Source organism: Diabrotica virgifera, chromosome 8, assembly GCF_917563875.1.
Source record: "Diabrotica virgifera virgifera chromosome 8, PGI_DIABVI_V3a".
Taxonomy (NCBI): Eukaryota; Metazoa; Arthropoda; class Insecta; order Coleoptera; family Chrysomelidae; genus Diabrotica; species Diabrotica virgifera.
Genome location: NC_065450.1, coordinates 211,524,494 through 211,547,546, shown reverse-complemented (window position 1 = coordinate 211,547,546; position 23,053 = coordinate 211,524,494). Strand labels below are relative to the sequence as shown.

General features: G+C 33.6%; 1 protein-coding gene across 1 annotated transcript in view; it reads left to right on the top strand.

Moving 5' to 3' along the window:
- LOC114336160 (methylthioribose-1-phosphate isomerase) overlaps positions 1-15,040 on the top strand; it is a 41,001-nt gene extending 25,961 nt beyond the window's left edge. The window contains exons 4-6 of the mRNA XM_028286489.2: positions 338-501; positions 1,772-1,973; positions 7,622-15,040. Of these exons, the coding sequence (XP_028142290.1) occupies positions 338-501; positions 1,772-1,973; positions 7,622-7,746 (491 nt within the window). The 3' untranslated portion in view covers positions 7,747-15,040. The remainder of the gene's footprint in view (positions 1-337; positions 502-1,771; positions 1,974-7,621) is intronic.
- The last annotated feature ends 8,013 nt before the right edge of the window (positions 15,041-23,053 follow it).

Below are 23,053 nucleotides of genomic sequence, written 5' to 3'. Positions count from 1 at the left end.
CACATTTTAGTGGCTCAGGCATGCTATTTTTTGTAAGTATGGCCTCTTGTTTTTTAAAACCTCTGTCAACTTTTTAATTTTTTCTCAATTAATTAGGTTATACTTAATTTTAGGGCATTTAGAACACTGATGATGGATTTCTTAATCCGAAAACGTGTTGTCTTGTGACCCTTTTTTAGGGTATTTTAAAATATACATTTTACAACAAATCTAGTATTTTTGTGATTTATGGTATACAGCCAGCTACAGGAAGTTTATTTCCCTCGTGGATTATCTATGTTCATTTGTTGAATCTTTTACTCTGTATATTTGTACTCATATATTTTTTGGTTTTCAGAACACGTATATTGCACTGAAACAAGACCCTACAACCAAGGGGCAAGACTGACTGCTTACGAACTAGTTCACGATAAAATTCCAGCCACCCTCATAGTTGATAGTATGGTAGCAGCTGTTATGAAATTCAGACACATTAGCGCGGTCGTGGTTGGTGCCGATAGGGTAAGAAATCTTTTAGCGTAGTACTAAGATTATAAACTATAATTACACAGGTCTACGTGAGTCTAACAGTGAATTCTACAGTCAATAAGAGCCTATCGGGTTATTTAATCCGCTCAAGATGTTTAATATTACAATATTGTACAGATCTAAGTACTTCTGGTCAAGTTTCCATGGTCCTTTCGAGCGGGATAGCTGTAAGGTTTCTTCCACTGAATCCTATCTAGTTCATTCATTTATACATGATTCTTTCAATCTATAGCGACACGCGTCATCTATTATTTTTGTAATTGCTAATTTTAAATATTAACTTTCTTTTCTAAACGAAAATAATACGGGTCATTTAAAATTCGCATGTGTTTCGCTCCTAAAATACAAAACCAGATTATATAAAATTAATGTTTTTTTCTGGGAAACAAATTCCCCATTAAATAGTCACCTTATCAGACCTTATGTCAATAAATCACTTTTTAAATGCATTCGAAGACGCTTCTTAAAACTACAGAAGTGTTTTCAGCTTTTAAAACACTAGATAAAGGGTCATCCTCTTTATGTCGATAAATTAGTCTTCAACGTAAAACCACAGACATGTGTTTTTAGTTCAGCCATATCAGTCGATACACAACCCCAGCAGGCATCGGTCGGTCATACAACTCTCGCTGGGCCCAAACAATAACAAACCCTATTACGAGATATAAGCACGCCTTTTTAACCAAAAATAAATAAATATATTACTGTTCGTTGTTTTACACTTATTTTAATTTAAGTTCATTGTTTCCGTTAACCACCAACGGAACAAGTCCAACAAGGTGTATTAAATACAAGATCTCCTTAAGGCTAGTAGGTATATCACTTGGGAACAGTACACTTTAACTTTTGATTAGACTAACGTGAAATTAGCTGACACGACGCTGACATCAGTTGCAAAACTCTTGAAAATCTGTATAAAACGTGAAATGTGATGTGAAAACGGCAAGAATCATGTAAAATGTTACGAGTCACATCTAATATCACGTTTTATGTCAAAAAATCACTTAAATACCACGTTTCACGCCGAACGTCACGTAAAATGTCACGTTCTACGTCAAACATCAGTTGAATGTCGCGTTTTACATCAAATGTCACTTTCATCGTCATGTTAGCTAACTTCACACTGGTCGGATCAGATCCAAATGTCAAAATGTTCTGTTTCGAAGCGGTGTCTACCTGCTAACATTTGATAGTGACAAATCCAAAATTTTGCTTCATTGAATATATTTGTTCTTGGTTATAGGTAGCTGCAAATGGAGACACTGCCAATAAAATAGGAACCTATCAAATTGCCGTTCTTGCCAAGTACCACGGCGTGCCTTTCTACGTAGCAGCACCTTTCACGTCTATCGATGTATCTATACCCAGCGGAGATCACATCGTCATAGAGGAGAGACCTGATAGAGAAATGACGCACGTGGGGGAACATAGAATAGCTGCGAAAGGTAAGGCAAATTTAGTCTCAATATGTGTAGGACAAGGTAGGTAAATCTTTTTAATGCAATATACAGGGTGTTTCATTAACAATTGTCCATATCGTAACTGGGGAAACCTTAGCACAAAGTACGAAGATTTAACCCAAAACACTTAAATAAAATATTCTTCCTTACCGAGATACAGAGTGTTTTATTACAAATGTTCTAAAAGGATTTTAGCCCACTGTTAAAGCACCTTTTAATATTTTTGTTCAAACTTGACACACACTTTACACATGTTACTTTATGATACTTTAACTAGTATTAAGGTGAAACAGTAGCGATCAACAGGTAGCGAAAACGCGTTCCAAGATTGCGGCTGTAATTTTGAATATTTTTTCGAGATATTTGGCACACGTATTCGTAATATAATAAAGAATGGCGGTACAGAGCCCAATTTGAAAAATATATTAATATGTGGAAATTACTCTGTAATTAAATACAATATTAAAAAAACGAGCCTGTACCGCCATTAAGAAGAACAAAGAAATGCACTTTCTTCAAATAAACTTTTTTATCCGATGCCTAGATTTTGTGTCATTTTGGAACTACTAATGAAATAAAAAATTTTAGTAGTTCCAAAATGACACAAAATCTAGGCATCGGATAAAAAAGTTTATTTGAAGAAAATGTATTTTTTTGTTCTTCTTAATGGCGGTACAGGCTCGTTTTTTTAATATTGTATTTAATTACAGAGTAATTTCCACATATTAATATATTTTTAAAATTGGGCTCTGTACCGCCATTCTTTATAATATTACGAATACGTGTGCCAAATATCTCGAAAAAATATTCAAAATTACAGCCGCAATCTTGGAACGCGGTTTTGCTACCTGTTGATCGCTACTGTTTCCTCTTAAGAGATAGTTTTCCGCTGTTACCAGAGGCGTGCTATAGGGATATATACTTCCTTTTCGCCTCTTTCCCCCTTTACAATCTACGCCACTATCGGAATAGTTATTTCAGCATGTTTTTGAAGTTATACTTCTTTACCGGCGATATGAGGGTGAATTTTTATATGTTAGAACCTATGATCCCGGCGCATGCGCATTATAACTTTGTTCTGATTGGATGTTCAAATGACATGTCAAAAATTATTCAATATGGCGGCTGTGGCACAGTTGTACGTAGTTTGATTATTTATGGTTGTTGCGTTTTGAAATTTGTGGGAAAAGAAACAAAGTTAGTTAATAGTTGTACTGCCTTTTTAAATAGTTTTCATATACCTATATTTTTGGACTTTTGGACTATTTTGGACAAGGAAAACTCATTCTAATTTGGTAAGTAGTTTTTATTATAATCATATTGTAATTATACATTTGGATTAGGTTGGAATACATACATTTATTTTCTCAAGAATGGGGATTTTAGAGAGAAATCCCAAATTAGGTCCGATTTTTATTTTTAAATTATGATTTTTTGGCGTAGATTTATTTATCTAGTAGGTATGTAATGCTTTGAATACTTAATTTGATTACCAACAAAAGTTCTACCAATCTTCATCTAATATATTGTTTTCTTACTGTTTTGTTATATTTTAATATTTTCTTCCACAAAATTTAAACTACATAATTTAATTATATTCAAAACAACTGTCAAACAGTAAAACGTTCAGTTACCCTATTTTTCCACATGACAAATAATGTGGAATTGGACGAGTGAGTCTAGGCTTCGATTACGAATCAAAGCGCCTCGAAATTCACGGGTTCGATTCCCGATGCAAGTTTTTATTTTTTTATGCATTTTATGATTGTAAGTATATTTGTTATATAATTTTTTTTTTTCAGAAAATGCGTATTTAAAATTTTTGCCAACAATCATTATCGTTCAGAAAAAATTTTTTGCTTTGTGGCATTTTTCAATGTGTTTGTGTGCGTTTTATTCTTTTATTTTTTTAAATTTTTGGTATTCTCTTAAAAATCACATAATATGTAGTAAAGTATAACTTCTTACGTGCGTACAAAGTACACACACATTCTTTTTTTGATTATTCGTTACTTTTTACGTAAATATCATCCTGTTGTCTCAATGCGATAGAGTAAGTAGGTTTCAAGTTATTTGCGTTTTAATGTAATGGATTCAATAAAATTATGTATTTTAGACACATAATCTTATTGAATGTAGTTTAAAATACGTAGTCTTATGGAATTCATTATGTTTAAACGCAAATAACTTGAAAACTACTTACTTTATCGCAATGAGGCAAAAGGATGATATTTATGTAAAAAGTAACAAGGAATAAAAAAACATGCTGAAATGATTATAACGACAGTGGCGTAGATTGTGAGGGGGAAAAGGGACGAAAATGAAGTATATATCACGACGGCACGCCTCTGGTAAAAGCGGAAAACTATCTAAAGTATCCTAACATGTGTTAACTGTGTGTCAAGCAGTGGCGACGCGTGACTTTTTCTAAAGTGTTACCAAACCTAGATGTAAAAAATCTTATTTAAAAAAATATTTTGAACCTCCCAAATATAAGTTTTTGTTTTCAATCCTGTGGGATAAAATTAAACAAAGAATCACTATTCCCAAATTATATGTATGTAATTATGTATATGTAACAGGTATAACAATAAATAATAAACAAACTACACATATTATTCTACCATAAAATTAACATAAAAAAATGAACAAGTAGGAAAAAGAACAGATTTTGAAAACTATTGTTTATATTTTAATTCTTCCATTTTCAATAATATCATTTTTTTCTTTAAAATAATATATAAAAAAATATACAAGTAGAATGACTTTTCAAGTAGTTGATCAATTTTACGCAATACGTAGCAACACTCTTCCATGTTTAAATGCACGCACACTGTAATCTGTAATAGGTACTAAACCAACGTTTTACCAATCTTCAAAATGGTTACAATACTGATATGCACCGCGTGCCCGCGCGCCGTCTCTAGACCCGTCGGTCCTTCAAAATTTTCATAGCTAGGCCCCAGCGATAGAGAGGTTTCTCCTGCGTTACCGTTACCAGTGCCAGTATTGGTAACGGCATATGATAACGTGTCATGGATTCACATATCTCTCGCCATTATTTTCGTGCGTCTAGTTGGGTATTTACTGAATAAGTACTATTAACAAGTATTTCTGTTGGTAAAAAATATAAATGGAATGATTTCGTAGTAGTCATAAAATATTTATTTGCAAGATTTGTAACTGTTACCAATGCTAACAGTGGTTACATGGACGCTTCGCCACTGGTGTCAAGTTTGACCAAAAAATATTAAAATGTGCTTTAACAATGGAATAAAATCCTTTTAGAACATTTGTAATAAAACACTCTGTATCTCGGTAAGGAAGAATATTTTATTTAAGTGTTTTGGGTTAAATCTTCGTATTTTGTGCTAAGGTTTCTCCAATTACGATATGGACAATTATTAATGAAACACCCTGTATAATACTGGACTGATTCCCACAGACTGGCTTAAGTCCATCTTTAGGGGAATACCTAAAAAACATAATGCTAGAAAATGCTCAGAAGTAATTAGCGTAATGAGCCACACTATTTAGATTTTTCTAAGAATACTTTACAACAGAATTAAACACAAGTGCGAAAAAGACCCAATTTAGTTTTATAAATGCTATTAGAACCAGGGAGGCACTGCTTGCGCTAAATATCCTATTACAAAAATGTTGTGATTAGAGAAAATATGTATTTGCATGCTTCGTGGACTTCGGAAAGGGATTCGATAAGGAACAGCATGTAAAACTAAATCAGATGCTAAAAAATATAGGAATAGATGACAAAGATATAACTTGTACTGAAATCAAACTGCTGTCGTAAAAATTAGAGATAACTACACCGACGAAATCTCCAGACAACGAGGAGGTAGACTAGGTTGCATTTTGTCCCCCGTTGTTCAATGTTTACTCGGACCAGGTATTTAAAAAAGCACTTGGGAGACAGCCATATGGAAGTAAAATCAACGGGGAACTACTTAATGTAATTACATATGCGGACGATACAGTAATTACAAGTAAATTTAATGAAAAATTCCTCTTGGTAAAAGGTATATTAATTTAAAAAGCCCCTGGAAGGGCTACCAATATAAAAACAAAACGTTTTCGCTCTGTAACAAGAGCATCATCAGTGTTACCTAAAATAAGTATAACCGTATTAATTAAAGCAAAATGTTAAAGTTAAAATGATGACCAAGGTAAAACATCATTTTAACTTTAACATTTTGCTTTAATTAATACAGTTATACTTATTTTAGGTAACACTGATGATTCTCTTGTTACAGAGCGAAAACGTTTTGTTTTTATATTTGTAGCCCTTCCAGGGACTTTTTAAATTAATATACCTTTTACCAAGAAGAATTTTTCATTTAATTTACTTGTATTATAATTAATGGTATTCAGCCAGCTACATACAGGAAATTCTGCCTTGTGGATAGATACAGTAATTCTGGCAAAAAATATTGATGGTCTCCAAATTCTTCTTCTTCTACGGCACTACAGCCCAAATTGAGCCTTGGCCTCCTTTATTTTTTGCCTTGCTTGTCTGTGGCTGTTCTTCTCCATACACGGACTCCTAAAATGGCTTGTGCGTCGCTGTTTACTGTGTCTTCCCAGCGCTTTCTTGGCTTTCAAACCGGTCTGTTTCCCTACATTCTGGCATTCAGTGCTCTTTTTGGTATCCTATCCTCTCCCATTCTTATCACATGTCCGGCCCATTGCAATATTTATATTCTAATGAAGTCTGACAGGGGTGCTTCCTTATAAAGTTGATAAAGTTCGTTGTTGTATCGACTTCTGAAGATTCCGTTTTCCCTCACAGGTCCTAGTATTCTCATCAGTACTTTCCTTTCGAATGTGTCGAGTTTGTTTTTGGATGTTTCTTTCAGAACCCAGGCTTCATTGCCATAGCATGTTATTGGTCGAATTAAAGTTTTATAGATTCTCGTCTTTGTATTTCACTTTTAGACCGAAATATATGGGAGAGGGCAAAATAAGCTCTGTTTTTGACTGAGTCGTATGCCTGTTTGAAGTCTACAGACATGCTGTGAACATCAATATCGTGTTCCCATGATTTGCTCAAGATCTGTTTGACTGAAAATATTTGATCCAGTGTCGATCTTCCCCGTCGGAAGCCTGTCTGATACTCTCCAATAATATTTTCTGCTAGTGGTTGGAGCCGCTGGTTTATAATATACGTGAGGACTTTATATGCTGTACATAGTAGAGAGATTCCACGGTAGTTTTTGCACTGGAGTTTGTCTCCTTTTTTATAGATCGGGAATACTATACTTTTCTTCCAGTCGTCGGGTATTTTCTCTTCTCCAAATTCTGCTTGATCGTATTCACGAAGTAGGAAAGGCATTAAAATAAACTCAAACAAAACCAGACGTTTAGTCTTTAGTCATAACCCACATTCTGATGTAGAGCTTCAATTAAATTGGGTCTAAGTTGAAAAAGTTGAAAATAGATCACCTAGCATACTCCGATGAGATGATTTTTAATTCATTGCATATTGTGTTTCCTACTTCTCAATGTTCTCCACAAATTTATAAGCTCTGTTTGGTCGTGCATATTACAAAATCATTTTTACGAATTTTTATTTGCCCTTTGTACCTGGCATTATTAAAATCACTCTTTTTTTGCAGGTATTTCATGCTGGAATCCCGCTTTTGATGTCACACCCGCAGCATTGATTGAAGGAATCATTACTGAGAAGGGCGTATTCAAACCTGAACAACTTAAGGAACAATGCACTCAAAATAATCATTAAATAACGGATTGCGAGACTTATTTCAAAAATAGACAATATTAACGGAAAATTAATTTTGTAGTAATGTATTTCTGAAAATCGCCGAGCAAGTGATACAAAATATAAGTTATATGTAAGAATGTTAAAGTAAAGTGTGTTTTTTAGAGGTATAGAACTTTGAGATGCAATAAAACAAAGATGATTTTTTTTAAATTGACATGCAATTGATTTTATTCGAAAGATAATCAATCTTTAGGCATTATAATTTAAATATGATTTCTGGCATATTACCGTCACGGCTGAGTCTTATGTAGTCTAATCTAGAGGTACAATTTTTGATGACTTTTCCAACATTTGTTATATCGGAAATATCGCGGCGAATGTTGTCCTCCAAGTGGTCAATCGTTTCAAGCTTGTCGGCGTAGATTAGCTACTTCACATATCCCCACGCTCACAGAAAATAGTCTAGCGGTGTTAAATCGCACGATCTTGGAGGCCAATCCACGGGTCAGAAACGTGAAACTATGCAGTTACCAAACATTTCCTTCAATAAGCCAATGTGACACGCGCTGTCTGACATGTCTTGTTGAAACCACAACTTTTTCACATCATGGTTGTTCAAAATCAGTAATTGTACTAAACCGACTAGTGCTTCTAACGACTAGAACCACTAGTGTTCAGTGTTCTAACATCCTACTAACTGTAACCTCATTTAGTCATTTACCTTACGGCTACGGCTTCCGAAGTCTCAGCAAGTACACGAACCGGTTGACGTCCCCTGCGATGAGACACCACCTGCAGCATCCGACACTATGTTACTGCCCATAGTGTCACTTATTGTTCCAATTCTACACTCTAGACTCTAAATTATTAGGAATTTTAAAGTTTTACGCGCGACCGACAACTTCGGATATTTTTAGTCGGTATTACGCGAACCCGGATTTCTCTCTCTCCTCGGATCACTATTGAAAAGTTCGCACACGATCGCACTCTTTCCGCAAAGAATTAACCCATAACTTAAAAATTCTCCTCGTTCGCTCGTCGCTCACACACACGCCAACACACACGTAGCTATGTATTATGTATTATACCCGTCCACATACACAACTCACGCGAGTTTAAAGCGTGTCAGTCGCTTCGAGTGAACATCTCCGGCTCTGTATCAAGCCTACTTTCGCGCTAAAAATTACAAAAAAAAGTATTTTTAATCTTTGATTAAAATTAAACTAATATTTGATATTCTTTGTGAGTAATTAGACTATACCACAGACTCACTTTTAAGCTTTGAAACATTAAAACAAATTATAAACAACGGAGCAATCGTATATTTACTTGCTGTTTCATAATTTTTTTGCAAATGGTTGAAAAAATTTTTTGAAGCATTCATTTTCAAGACCTTTGCAATACGCATTTTAAGTATTTTTTAAAATTAGAATATAATAAACAATTTCTGAGAAATGTTAATTTGTTTATAACTATTTTTTTTAAACATTTAAAGATTATGCAAAAAATAAAAAATTTATATTTTGTCGACAAAATATTAAATAGGCATCACATCTTTATAAACCTTTTAAGTTTGATCAATGTCTCATGATTATTTTGGATTTTATTGCGACTGTAAATTGTTAATTAACAATTGAATTGTTGCTAAAATATTCATTCCATTTTCACCGGCTTCTGCAGTTATAATCTATACCAAGAAAGCTTTTATTTTACCAAGTTATTTAATTATTGAAAAATAATTACTTGCCCAAAAAATTTATTTGAAAATTCGAGATTTTGTTGGGAAAACCCACATTTTCCGAGGAAAATTTTCGTCGGAGCAAATCGGGAAAAACATGCCTATATGTAGAATTAAATTGGAGTGAATTTTTATTTAAGTGTTTTTCGTGTAAAGTTAAAATCTTCGGAGTTATCGACCAATAATTGAAAAAAACACGATTTGGGGGCGCCATTTTGCTAATAAAAAAAGTAGCACACTATCTGCGGACTTTGCATACCTATATTATTAATATATACAGTTGAGTCCGCGAGTCTTTACCCGTGCGTCATTAATACCTGGCGAGATAAAACACATACTTTTTATCTAGCATCATTCTCTTCCATGCATGAAACTCATGACAAACCAGCTGCCGTTTGTTATTAAGTAACAACACATGTTATTTTTATGAACCATCTAGACTCCGTGCATTGAAAAGAGATAGGTACAAAAAAGACGATTCGGTATGTTTTCATATTTTAAGCACAATTTGTTTGACGTTTCTGATTTGTTTAATTTTGTGGCTGTCAGTCAGTTGAACTTTTTGCGGTTTTTGTCGAATTTTTGCGTTTTGAAGTTTCTTTATATTACACAAACAGTTGTTTTCACAACTAATTTTATATTGGGCTTTGAAATTTTAAGATAAATAATTATATTTAGGCAATTAATATTTAAAACATACAAAGCTAACGTCATTCACACAGTAAAGAAATGACTGTGTTTAGATTTCCGTCAAAGTGAATAAAATAACAAAAATAAAATATGTTATTGGATTTTTTTATAAATTGTTTATTTATTTATTAATCAATAATAATAAAAGAATTTATTAAGCTACTTCAAATGTAGCTGTAATTCTGCGCAAAAATTTTGAAGCAAAACTTACATTTGACATTCTATATATTTGATAACGTCAAATTTTATAATAAAACCCGTAATCGGAACAGTAGCCACTTTCTGTCAGTTGTTGTTGCGTGAAATAGATTTCCGACTTATTTCGTATGCTTTAACTGATGACGCACGGGTAAAGACTCGCGGACTCAACTGTAGGATCATAATATTCGATTCCAGCAATGAAATTGCTGGTAAATAACCTTTCTTTGTACTTTACTAATTAGACCAGCGTATTATAACTATTTTTTTTTCAAAATTTAATATGCAAAAAACGAAAAATTTATATTTCGTCGATAAAATATTAAATAAGCATTTCATCTTTATAATCTTTATAAGTTTGATCAATGTGTCATGATTATTTTGGTTGTCATTGCGATCGTAAATTGTGAATTAACAATTGAATTGTTGCTAAAATATTCGTTTAATTTTTACCGGCTTCTGGAATTACAATTTATACCAAGAAAGCTTTGATGTCACTAAGTTATTTAATTATTGATTAATAATTACTTACCTAAAACTTCATTTGAAAATTAGAGTTTTTGTTGGGAAAACCCGCATTTTCCGAGGAAAATTTTCGTCGGAGCAAATCGGGAAAAACATATCTCTATGCAGAATTTAATTGCGGTGAATTTTTATTTGGGTGTTTTTGTTGTAATGTTAAAATCTTCGGAGTTATAGAGCAATACTTGAAAAAATACGATTTGTCGGCGCCATTTTGTTTATAAAAAAAGTAGCACACTATCTGCGGACTTTGCATACCTATATTATTAATATATAGGATCTTATAATTCGATTCCAGCAATGTAAATAACTTTTCCATGAATTTTGCTAATTAGCCCAGAGTATCAAAACTTCAAATCGTCCTTCCTAGACGGTTGTCACATCACACTGCCCCGAAAACCAAAAACGTTAAAAATAATTCTTCGAATCTGTTCCTATCGTCTATTAAAAGTTTTAACATCGAAAAGAAAAATAAACCCATTAATATTTATCACTGTTCTCAAAAGTGTAACGAAGGTATCCCGGAGTGGTTCACCCTTATCGCGTGTCATAAAAATTTAATTACCACCCCAGACGAAAAAATATCGGATTACGCGTAAAGAATTTGGAAATCCGACGAATAACATATTAACTTCGTTGACGGCCATAAAACCATAGACGTTACAGTAATCATGTCTCTATAGCCATTACCATTGACTGTAACGTTCGTACCAGCATCATTTTTGAAGAATTATTGACCAATGATTCTACCAGTATATAAAGTACACCACACAGTCAGTTTTTCTGGATGTAATGGTGTCTCAACATACACTTGAGGATTATTTTCACTCCAAATACGGCAGTTTTGTCTATTGACATAGCCATTCAACCAAAAGTGAGCTTCATCAAAATTCGCTTATGAAAATCGGGATCAACGGCAATCTCGTTTTGGGCCCTTTCGCCTTATCTACGCCTTGCTAGGTAATCGTGTAGCTTCAATTCTTGCACGAGTTGGATTTTGTATCTTCCATAAAGTGGATGGACACATAATCAACTGCTGTGCACGATGACGGATATAATGATTCGGGTCTTCCTCTATGTTACGCTATACAATAGCAACAACTTCTTCTGTACGACGTCTCTGTGGATGCGTATTATCAAATCTTGACATTTCCCATTAATTTTGAGGAACCAAAAAAATAGCGCCATCTAGCGGTATGAGTAGTATGACCAGAGCAATCTAACCTTACATTTATAAAATTACTTTATTATAGACCATTGACCATTCCAGGTCACGTGACTTTCGACACCGTTGCTGAGGGGCAAAAATTGTGTTTTTGGTGTTATTTTTGCTATTTTCTCGCTTTATTATAAAAAATATGTGGTTTTAACTACAAAAATTTCAAATATTGGATATAGGACACCCTCGTATGGGATGCAAAAACCCGGTATAATCAGAAAATCAGTTTTCTTGGCCCATATTGTCGTTGTGTTTACAGTGTATTATAATTATAGTGATTTAAAACATTTCGGCTTTAAATGCGGCTGGTTTTATAAAAAAAACTTACTTTATCTCTTTTACCTTTACTGGAACACTTTCAAACTGAAAACGCTGGTATTTTAATCATATTCTTAAATTAAACAATGGTTTTCTACACCTAACCTAGTTTGATTACAATATTTTCCAAATGACGTCACCCTGGAATGGTCTATTCCAGGGTGACGTCATTTGACAGCAACTGGAGGGCAAAGATCTTGTAAACAAAGTAGGTTAAGTGTAGAAAACCATTGTTTAATTTAAGAATATGATTAAAATACCAGCGTTTTGTTCAGTTGTAAAGTGTTCCAGTAAAAGTAAAAGAGATAAAGTGATTTTTTTTTATAATACCAGCCGCATTTAAAGACCGAGATGTTTGAAATCCCTATAATCACAATGCACTGTAAACAGAACGACGATATGGGCCAATTAAACTGATTTTCTGATTATACCGGATTTTTGCATCCTCTATGAGGGTGTCCTATATCTAATATTAGAAATTTTTGTAGTTAAAACCAAAGATTTTTTATAATAAAACGAGAAAATAGCAAAAAGAACACCAAACACAAAATGTTTGCCCCTCAGCGACGCTGTCAAAGTCACGTGACCTGGAATGGTCTATTGTTTTTGTATATGTAAGTGTTTGAACTATTTTTATTTTAATTTAATTTAGCCAAATTAGCTCGTTATTCAAAAATTTATAAAATTAAATTTGACTGTTTACATCAAATTTTACGTTGCCAAACCTTGTTCAACTCAAGCCGACAGTGGCGCTAGTGGCAACGTGCTTCCAGATTTCTGTGGGAGGGAGTTGGATGTATTACAGTCAATAGTATTTGGTATTATCCTTTAAGGTCGCGGCTAATTATCATGCACGCATCGTTCCTGGCACGTAGCGTAGTCTCCGAAAAACCTGATTTTACAAAGACGTGATACGATACGTGTGAATTGTTCATATTTAAAACCACTAAAATCGATATTTTTCGGAAACTAAACGCTACGTGCCGGAAACGATGCGTGCATGATAATCTGCCGCGAGCTTTAGAGTAAACGTGCTGCGAAAACGTTCCATGGTTAATCGAATTAATTGATCTGATATACGATTATGTTGACCATAATGTGATTTTTAAAATAAATTTGCACAATTTGGAAGCGTTTTTCAGGTGTGAGTCTATTCATGCTGAAATGTGAAACCAAATTAAACATAAATCACTTGACAGCTGTCAAAATGGTCGCCAGTTAAAGTGTTGCCAACTTATATTTCTATACCTCTAAAAAAACAACCTTTCCATTGTATTAATTAACTTGTAACGACTTCTCCTGCAAGTATTTTGTTATTAGAATCGTGTCGTCTGTATATATGATATTGTTAACGCTCTTCGTAGAATCATCTTCAGGACTTCAGGGAGTCGTCCTAAGATTCCTATCCGTTATGCAAATATTACTGTTGTTGCTTGTGCTGACATGTCGAGGTTTTTACACTATCAGTGTCAAATCCGTCATTGGGTGCCGTCATATAGTTTGTTGAAACACTCAAGGTGTGTCAGGTGATCATATAGTACGATATTTATGTTTGTTTTTATGCTGCAGATGTAGATTTGACAGTGAGAGAGAATTTTGCTTGAGCTGGTTCATCAAAAGTAACGGATAGAACTTTGCGGTGATTTAGATGGTACTTTCTAAATCGACACAAGGTAGAATATGTAGATAGATAAAACAAGAAGATAGCTGGGTGCTGTCAGATATTTTGTTGACACAGTCAGGGTGTTTCTCAATGCGGACTGCAGATGAATTACCATGCAGCGGAGTTATTACTTCACCGGTGGGGCTTTATGATAATTTAGGCGGTTCCATAATTACCACAAGGTGAACAATGTTAAAAGAGTATACCGGTGCCGTCATTTCTTCTCTAGACTTCCGAGGTATTCTTCAATCTCAATGCCATTTTTAAAGATGGTCTGTGATACGATAAATCGAATTGGAGTCATAGTTTGGTGTTGTAACATCATTGTATTTGTGTTTAGGATTTTTACCACTTCTAATTATCTAATTATCGTTTTGATTACTCGAAATAATAAAAATTGAGCATGAGAAGCAGATAAATGGCTGGCGAGGGCATAAAACGAATAAATTATTATTCGAGAGAGAAATTATTATTGACCTAAAATTTGAAAATATATGTCTACAGAGGATTATAATGAAAGTATCTTTCATTTATGTCAATGTTGTGCAGCTTTAATTGAGTTGTGGTGTATATGATATAGAAATTTAATTAATTTTGAACACTGTTTTGTGACTGAACATCCATTACCAATGTATGAATACACACAAACCTAAATGAGCGATTTTCAAGTATGTACATTCGATTCGTTTCACCAGGTTTGGAGCTTACTATACTTTACTACAGAAAAAATACTCAACGCCCGATTATGTATGTTTATGCTTATTTAATGTCATTCCCTAAATCTAAGATATGTTTGTTGATTTGTATATATAGGTACGAAATGAGTTGTCGATTTTCCGCGGATCTGTTTTTGAAATAAACTATCTCTTATTCTTTTCATTTTTAAAATTTATATGAATGTTGTCAGAAAAATGACGTTGATTTATAAGGTTAATGCATACTATGAATAAATTTTTTTTATTAGCGTAGTTTTATTTGATGGGTAATAACACCTTAGGGTAGAACAAATGTTAATCACGGAGAACTTAAGTTTCCCAACAATAATATAGTCCGTCTAGAAAGTATCCGGAATTTTATATTTTTCCTAACTTTAATAGATTTCCTTTTTGTAACATTTTAAGATAAAAGTAATGCATCAAGTAGGTTGTACCGATAGTAGGTTATGGACAAAATCGCATGACAACACCATCTGTCAAATATTGTTGTTTGTAAACAGACTTAAGATTTGTGAAATAATGTCGCAAGTAGAAAAAAGAAAAGTGGTGGAATATTTGTATAGAAAGGGTTTCCGAAACGTTAAAAAATTACTGCAATTGACTGAACTCGGAAAAGTGCAGTGTATGAGACAATAAAGCGGATAAAAAAATGGCATAGATATGACATATAGACCAGTTTCGGGTAGACCTCGTAAGATTCGCGGAAACAATAAAAGTGTGCCCAGAAACTGTCCGCATGTCACTGAAAAGGCAAGGCTACATATCGAGGAATCCAAAAAAAATCCCGACAATGACACCTCTGCAAAGGTAACGAAGAATAGATTTTTGTCAACGTTTTCGAGAAGATAATTTTAATAATGTCTTTATACAGGGTGAGTCATGAGGAACTGTACATACTCCTACCTCGTATAGAGGCTCCTGTGAGGAATAACAATAGTGACCATTAAAAAGTGTCTGCTTCCATTGTTTAATAATATACAGGGCGAGTTTCGCATTTTGACAGAAATTTGTATTCGTCATAATTTTTGAACAGTCAGATCGATGTGTCTCTTATTTTGGTCAATCGTTACACTATTACCACCCAATCAACTGACTTATTCAGACTAGAAAAAAATCAGGCCCGGCTTTAAAAAATTAGTTCGTTTGGGTTTTAGAAAAAATTTCACCCTGTACAAGCTTTTTGAAAACTCTAATATGAATTTTACAAATTAGACAAATAGGCAATTAAAATGGCATATTTATTTTTTCCTCACACGATTACTTAATTTTTTATAAAAAAATCTAATTTGACTATGAATTAAAAGTTTGGTAAAGTGAACCACAGATTTAAAAAAATTAACTTTTATTACAAAAATTAATTTTTTTAAACAAATATTTAATTTATGTTACCACCCAATCAACTGATTTATTCAAACTAGAAAAAAATCAGGTCCGGCTTTAAAGAATTAGTTTATTTGGGGCTTAGAAAAAATTTCACCCAGTATACGCTTTTTGAAAACTCTAATATGAATTTTACAAATTAGACAAGTAGGCAATTAAAATGGCATATTTATTTTTTCCCCACACGATTACTTAATTTTTTATAAAAAAAATAAATTTGACTATTAATAATTAAAAGTTTGGTATAAAGTGAACCATAGATTTAAAAAAAAATAACTTTTATTACAAAAATTAATTTTTTTTGAACAAATATTTAATTTATGTTACCACCCAATCAACTGATTTATTCAAACTAGTTCGTTTTGGTCTTAGAAAAATTTTTACCCTGTATACGCTTTTTGAAAACTCTAATATGAATTTTACAACTTAGACAAATAGGCAATTAAAATGACATATTTATTTTTTCCCCACACGATTACTTAATTTTTTATTAAAAAAATAAAATTTGTCAAAATCGGAATTTTAACCTAAAAATGAAATCACGGTTTAACTCGCTACAACTCTGTTTCATTTTCATATTTTTTTTCTGAAATTTTTACAGCACATATCTCTGATCATTGTGAAGACTATGAAAATTGTTGTAGACTTTCAGTCTTCTTCTCGTAAAAGTTATGAATTTTTAAAAATAAAAGGTGCAGATTCGAAAATTGCAAAGTTAAATCGCAAAAATTAGGTGAAAAAATTTAAAATTTATCTATTTGATCACGTCTATGTTAAATTATAGAGTCCAAAGTGAAGAAAAAAAATGGTGAAACTTTTAATTTTAAGAAAAACGTTTAATTTTTTTTTATTTTTATGGTAAAATTGCGATTTTGACAAATTTGATTTTTTAATAAAAAATTAAGTAATCGTGTGGGGAAAAATAAATATGCCATTTTAATTGCCTATTTGTATAATTTGTAAAATACATATAAGAGTTTTCAAAAAGCGTATACAGGGTGAAATTTTTTCTAAGACCCAAACGAACTAATTTTTTAAAGCCGGACCTGATTTTTTTCTAGTTTGAATAAATCAGTTGATTGGATGGCAACATAAATTAAATATTTGTTTAAAAAAATTAATTTTTGTAATAAAAGTAAATTTTTTTAAATTTATGGTTCACTTTACCAAACTCTTAATTCATAGTCAAATTTGATTTTTTTATAAAAAAAATAAGTAATCGTGTGGGGAAAAAATAAATATGCCATTTTAATTTCCTATTTGTCTAATTTGTAAAATTCATATTAGAGTTTTCAAAAAGCTTATAGAGGGTGGTGAAATTTTTTCTAAGACTCAAACGAACTAATTTTCTTAAGCCGGACCTGATTTTTTTCTAGTTTGAATAAATCAGTTTATTAGGTGGTAATAGTGTAACGATTGACCAAAATAAGAGAGACATCGATCTGACCGTTCAAGAATTATGACGAATATTAGTAAACAATGGGAGCAGCCACTTTTTAATGGTCATTTGTTATTCCCCATAGGGGAATCTATACGAGGTAGGAGTATGTACAGTTCCTCATGACTCACCCTGTATCTGATGAAAATTGTTTCCAGCTCATCTAAAAGTCCTATCAAGAGAAAATGTTACCGTTCAAATTTCCCACTAAAATAATGGTTTGGGGAGCAATATATCAGCGTGGTGCTACACCTCTCTCTATAGTTGATAGTGCGAAATATTGTGACATCCTAAATGGTTTTCCTCTTGAAACGGCTCATGTTTTATATCCAGAGGGGTGGCGTTTTCAGCAAGATGCCATACTTCTGCTTATACTCAAGCTTGGATGCAAGAACACGAATTGGCAACAATTCCGTGGCCAGCAGCATCTCCAGATCTTAGACCCATTGAAAACATATGGGGACTGATGAAGATTGAAGTGTAACGAGCAGCGCCACGAGATAAAGAAGGTTTGATTCGGTCAGTTTTAGAGGCCTGCATCACCATTACCGAAAATTATGGCTTTGACCTAGTTTCGGGTGTACCTGGACGTTTAGTTAAGTGTTTAGATTTAAATGGAGGTTGTATAAGTAAATGAGGTGAATTATTTTGTTGAAATTTTATATTTCAAGTGATAGAAATAAATACCGTAAAATTATAGTTCTGCTTTCTTTTTTCCGGATGCTTTCTAGACGGACTATATACAGCGTGTCTACTTTGAGTTGGAAACATATGGGAAACTTTTTTATTATTAATTTTACGAAAAAAAGTTATTCTTTATAAAAAGTTCTGCATGCCCCAAAACCTAAGATTCAATTATCAGATATCAAATTTTCTCAATATTATACGAGGTATGTCAAAAAATATGAATTTCGGCTAAGGGTAAAGTACCTTTATTTCTCTCAATATCGAAAATTCTTATGATAAAAAGTTGTTTGGAATTAAAACTAAGATGAAATATGCAATTACATGCTTCTTATTGAAAAAAAATTTTTTTTCTCAAATTTATGGATACCCAACATCGTTTTTAATTATTACAAATATCATAACTCGTTTATTATTCATTTTACGAAAAAAAGTTATTCTTCATAAAAAACTTTGCATGGTCTAAAATCTAAGACACAACCATGATATATCAACTTTTATTAATTTTATACGAGGTTTGTCAAAAAATATGAAATTCGCTCAATATTATAGCACCTTTATATTTCACAGTATTTCAATTAGAAGGATGTAATTGCATATTGACACATAGTTTTTAATTCTAAACAACTTTTTTAATAACCGTTTTCAATATTGTGAAAAATAAAGGTACTTTACTCTTGAGTGAAATTCATATTTTTTGACATAACTCGTATAAAATTAATAAAATGTCATATCTGTTGGTTGAATCTTCGGTCTTAGGACATACAGAGATTTTTATAAAGAATACCTTTTTTTCGTAAAAGTAATAATAAAAGAGTTATCGTATGTGTAATGAATAAAAACGAAGTTAGTATCAATAAATTTGAGAAAAATTTGGAAAATATTTTTTCCAATTAGAAGCATGTAATTACATATTTGAGCTTGGTTTTTATTTCCAAACAACTTTTCATAATAAGAATTTTCGATATTGAGAGAAATAAAGGTACTTTACCCTTAGCCGAAATTCATATTTTTTGACATACCTCGTATAATATTCAGAAAATTTGATATCTGATAATTGAATCTTAGGTTTTGGGGCATGCAGAACTTTTTATAAAGAATAACTTTTTTTCGTAAAATTAATAATAAAAAAGTTTCCCATATGTTTCCAACTCAAGTAGACACGCTGTATAGTAATGGCATTGTAATGGTAATAAGTAGTAATACTCCCCTGTGGGAGTTTTCTTAGTCTTTTTATCAGGCGTGGCCCCCTGCAAACGGGGATGGGTATTTTTAGCCCTGAAAGTTAGAGGGTAGCAGGTACCTATACTTGCCGTAGAACAAAAACTGGCAGTAGCTATAATATGGACACCCGTGAAAATGACGAATAATAATTTGTCATTAGAATCGCTCCCTGAAGATCTCCAAGTCACGTCTGTATCCATAGATAAATAATATAGTATTCTGTATCCGGTGCCGGACTTGACAGCATGCGGGATTGCAAGGTGTTGAGGAGGCGGGCCACTATCATACAGACAGCTATAGCCCAACAAGAACAAGCAAGCCAAATAAAAGCTCCACTCGCTGAAGGTGCTGCGCTAGAACATCAGCCGTCGCTCAATCAAGTTGGACGACCGAGGCAGCGCATGGAATGGATTGTGTCTGAACGAAAATATTTTGCTCTTCTATTACAAGGTAATGAATATCGTTGTCAAGAAACACCTGTATGTCGAATTTTGCAGGTAGTACTCAGAGATTCCGTATATCTGAACATCGAATAGCAGATCAATACCGGGCAACTATACGAAATAATAAAATCCACAAGGAAAAGAAAAGTTTTCCTGTAGTTGGCTGTATACCATCAATCACAAAATTGGAAAGAAATCCTTTGTAAAAGGTATAAATTTCTTTTTATTAAAAATCCCTTAAAAGGGCTACATCACAACAAAACGTTTTCGATTTTTATAAAAAAATCATCATCAGTGTTCGATAAACTGGATGCTAGCTGAGCCACAGAAATAATCTTATCCCAAATATTAGAAGCGAAGTCGAAAACGAGATTCATAACCAATAGCTAGTTGTAGGTAAAGTTCTGAGTGAGTAGATTCGTGAGTTTTGCATACAAGAAACTCAATCTGTTAATACGCAGTAAGGCAACGAGTTGCACTATAGTAAGCGAAATGGCACGCATCGTGCAAGAGTTGCATGGAACAAACCCACTTAGCAGACCACAGCTACCAAAAATAAACTCTTAGAAGAAAGTGGGTACGCTGTTACAAATTGTGAACACTGAAGTCCTACCTAATTATATCATGGAAGCCCATACCATATTAGAATTTTTGCATATGTTCATTTATTGTGCAGCAATTACCAATGTTATGGGCATGAAGATCAGGACAATGGCGGAAGGACTGAAAACAGAATTGCACCCCGGGAAAATCGAGTCATGGTGTAGGGATATTGCCTCTGTTGTAGGCAGAGAAGACTTTCTAAAAGAAATTGAATTCCACTGTAGAAAATAAAAATAAATCCTACCCAAGCCAATAAGTTTTTTTTATTTCTTATTCCGAAGTGGAAATCGAAACGGCAAAGAAATTTATGAGTTTTGGTTAGGGAAATCAATTTTCAACGCCGGCTACTCATAACACTAATGCTGGATGGATTGAAGACACAACGAACAACTGCCATCATCATCACGTAGCGCTACAACCCTGGATGGGTCCTGGCTGACTGTACAACTTTCTTCCAATTTTTTCGGTCTTTCATCAACCTAGGGTCAAATCGAATGTTCATTTTTCGGAGATCTGCTTGGTTATCTCTCCATCGCATTCTGGTCCGAGTGGTATTTTGTCTGTAGGAATCTCCTCCCATACCAGTCTTACAAGTCTCTCGTTATGAAGTCTGTGCACGTGGTCTGCCCATCTTAGTCGCTGTGATTTAATTTCTTGGACAATATCGGTATCATTGTAGAGTGCTTTTAATTCGAAGTTGGTTCTGATCCTATTACTGGTTTGTGTTAATGTCGTGGTGAGGTCCGAAAATTTTTCTAAGTATTTTTCGTTCAAAACGTCTGAGCTTTTCTTTGGTCATGGTCCACGTTCGCAAGCAATGTTAGTGCAGGTCTGACGATGGATTTATAGATTTTGATCTTGGAACTTCTTGTAACATTTTTTGATTTTATAAGCTTATCCAGTGCAAATAGACAGCGATTTTCTGATTGGATTCTGTCTTTTATTACTTCAGTAACATCGTTGTCAGCTGTGATTACGGCCCCCAGATACTTAAAACGTTGTACTCTTTCGAAATTGAAGGTGTTGACCGTCACATTTTGTCCTATCCTGTCTCTTCGTGTCGTTCTATTTATACACATATATTTCGTCTTCTCTTCATTAATCCTCAGCCCTACTTCGCTTGTTGCTCCTTCCACCTTGTTGAAAATGGCTTTTGTGGATAGGATGGAGTCTCCAACGAGATCAATGTCATCTGCTTATGCTAGTAATAACTTGGGACCTTGAACCGATAGCAGTTCTGTTTTTATTTCGGCCGACCTCATGGCTTTCTCTAATACAAGGTTAAAAAGTAGTGGAGATAACGCATCACCCTGTTTGAGTCCACTGTTGATTTCGAAGCTGTCAGACAGTTTATTATTGACACGTACTTTGTACTTTTGATATTCCACCCTCCATACAGACTTTAGTCATCCGAATGAGTTTCTTTGGTATTGAGAACTCCGCCATGGCATTCCATACTTGGGGGGAAGTGTACTTTTGAAGTGTGTAAAATTAATAATTCTTAGCTGAGCGCTTTCGGCTTATAAAGCCATCTTCGGAGCTATGGTCAAAAAGGTCAAAATACCACTATGAAGAGAGATGGGTTAAATTTATGATATGAAATACTTCTGTTTCTTATGTAGTTTTTTATTGGTTGGAAAAAACCTTGTCCAACCAATAAAAAACTACATAAGAAACAGAAGTATTTCATATCATAAATGGAACCCATCTCTCTTCATAGTGGTATTTTGACCTTTTTGACCATAGCTCCGAAGATGGCTTTATAAGTCGAAAGCGCTCAGCTAAGAATTATTAATTTTACACACTTCAAAAGTACACTTCTCTCCCCCTTTTACCTGTTGTCATAAGTGTGTACAAAAACTATTTCAGTCTTTACATTCCATACTTGGCTTCTTTCTACGCTGTCATATGCCTGTCGAAAGTCTATGAAGAGATTGTGTATGGGTCTGTTATACTCCCATCCCTTTTCTAGAAGCTGTCTCAGCGTGAATAGTTGATCTATTGTGGATCTATTTGCCCTAAAACCGGCTTGATATTCTCCTAGGACATTTTCAGCATAAGGGGTTAGTTTACTAAGAATGATGTTCGAGAGGATTTTATATGCCGTGTTAAAGAGTGAAATTCCTCTGTAATTCGGGCATTTTGTTTTGTCCCCTTTTTGTGGATGGGCATTATGATGTTTTCCTTCCATCTTGCTGGTATCCTTTCTTCTAACCATATCTGTGTTATTAATTGGTGGATTTGGCGATGTAGTGTTTCTCCACCATACTTCAGAAATGCTGCTGGTATCTCGTCCGTACCCGGCGCTTTGTGATTTTCAGCTTATTTAAGGCCTTTCGGGTTTCTTCAAAAGAGGGATTTTCGACGGGAATGTCTGCTGTTATATAGATCTCTTCTTTGTGCTGTTCTTCCTGTATGATGTTTAGAAGGTCCCTGAAATACCCTTTCCATTCTTCTGTTAGTTCTTTATCGTCGATTATCATATGGCC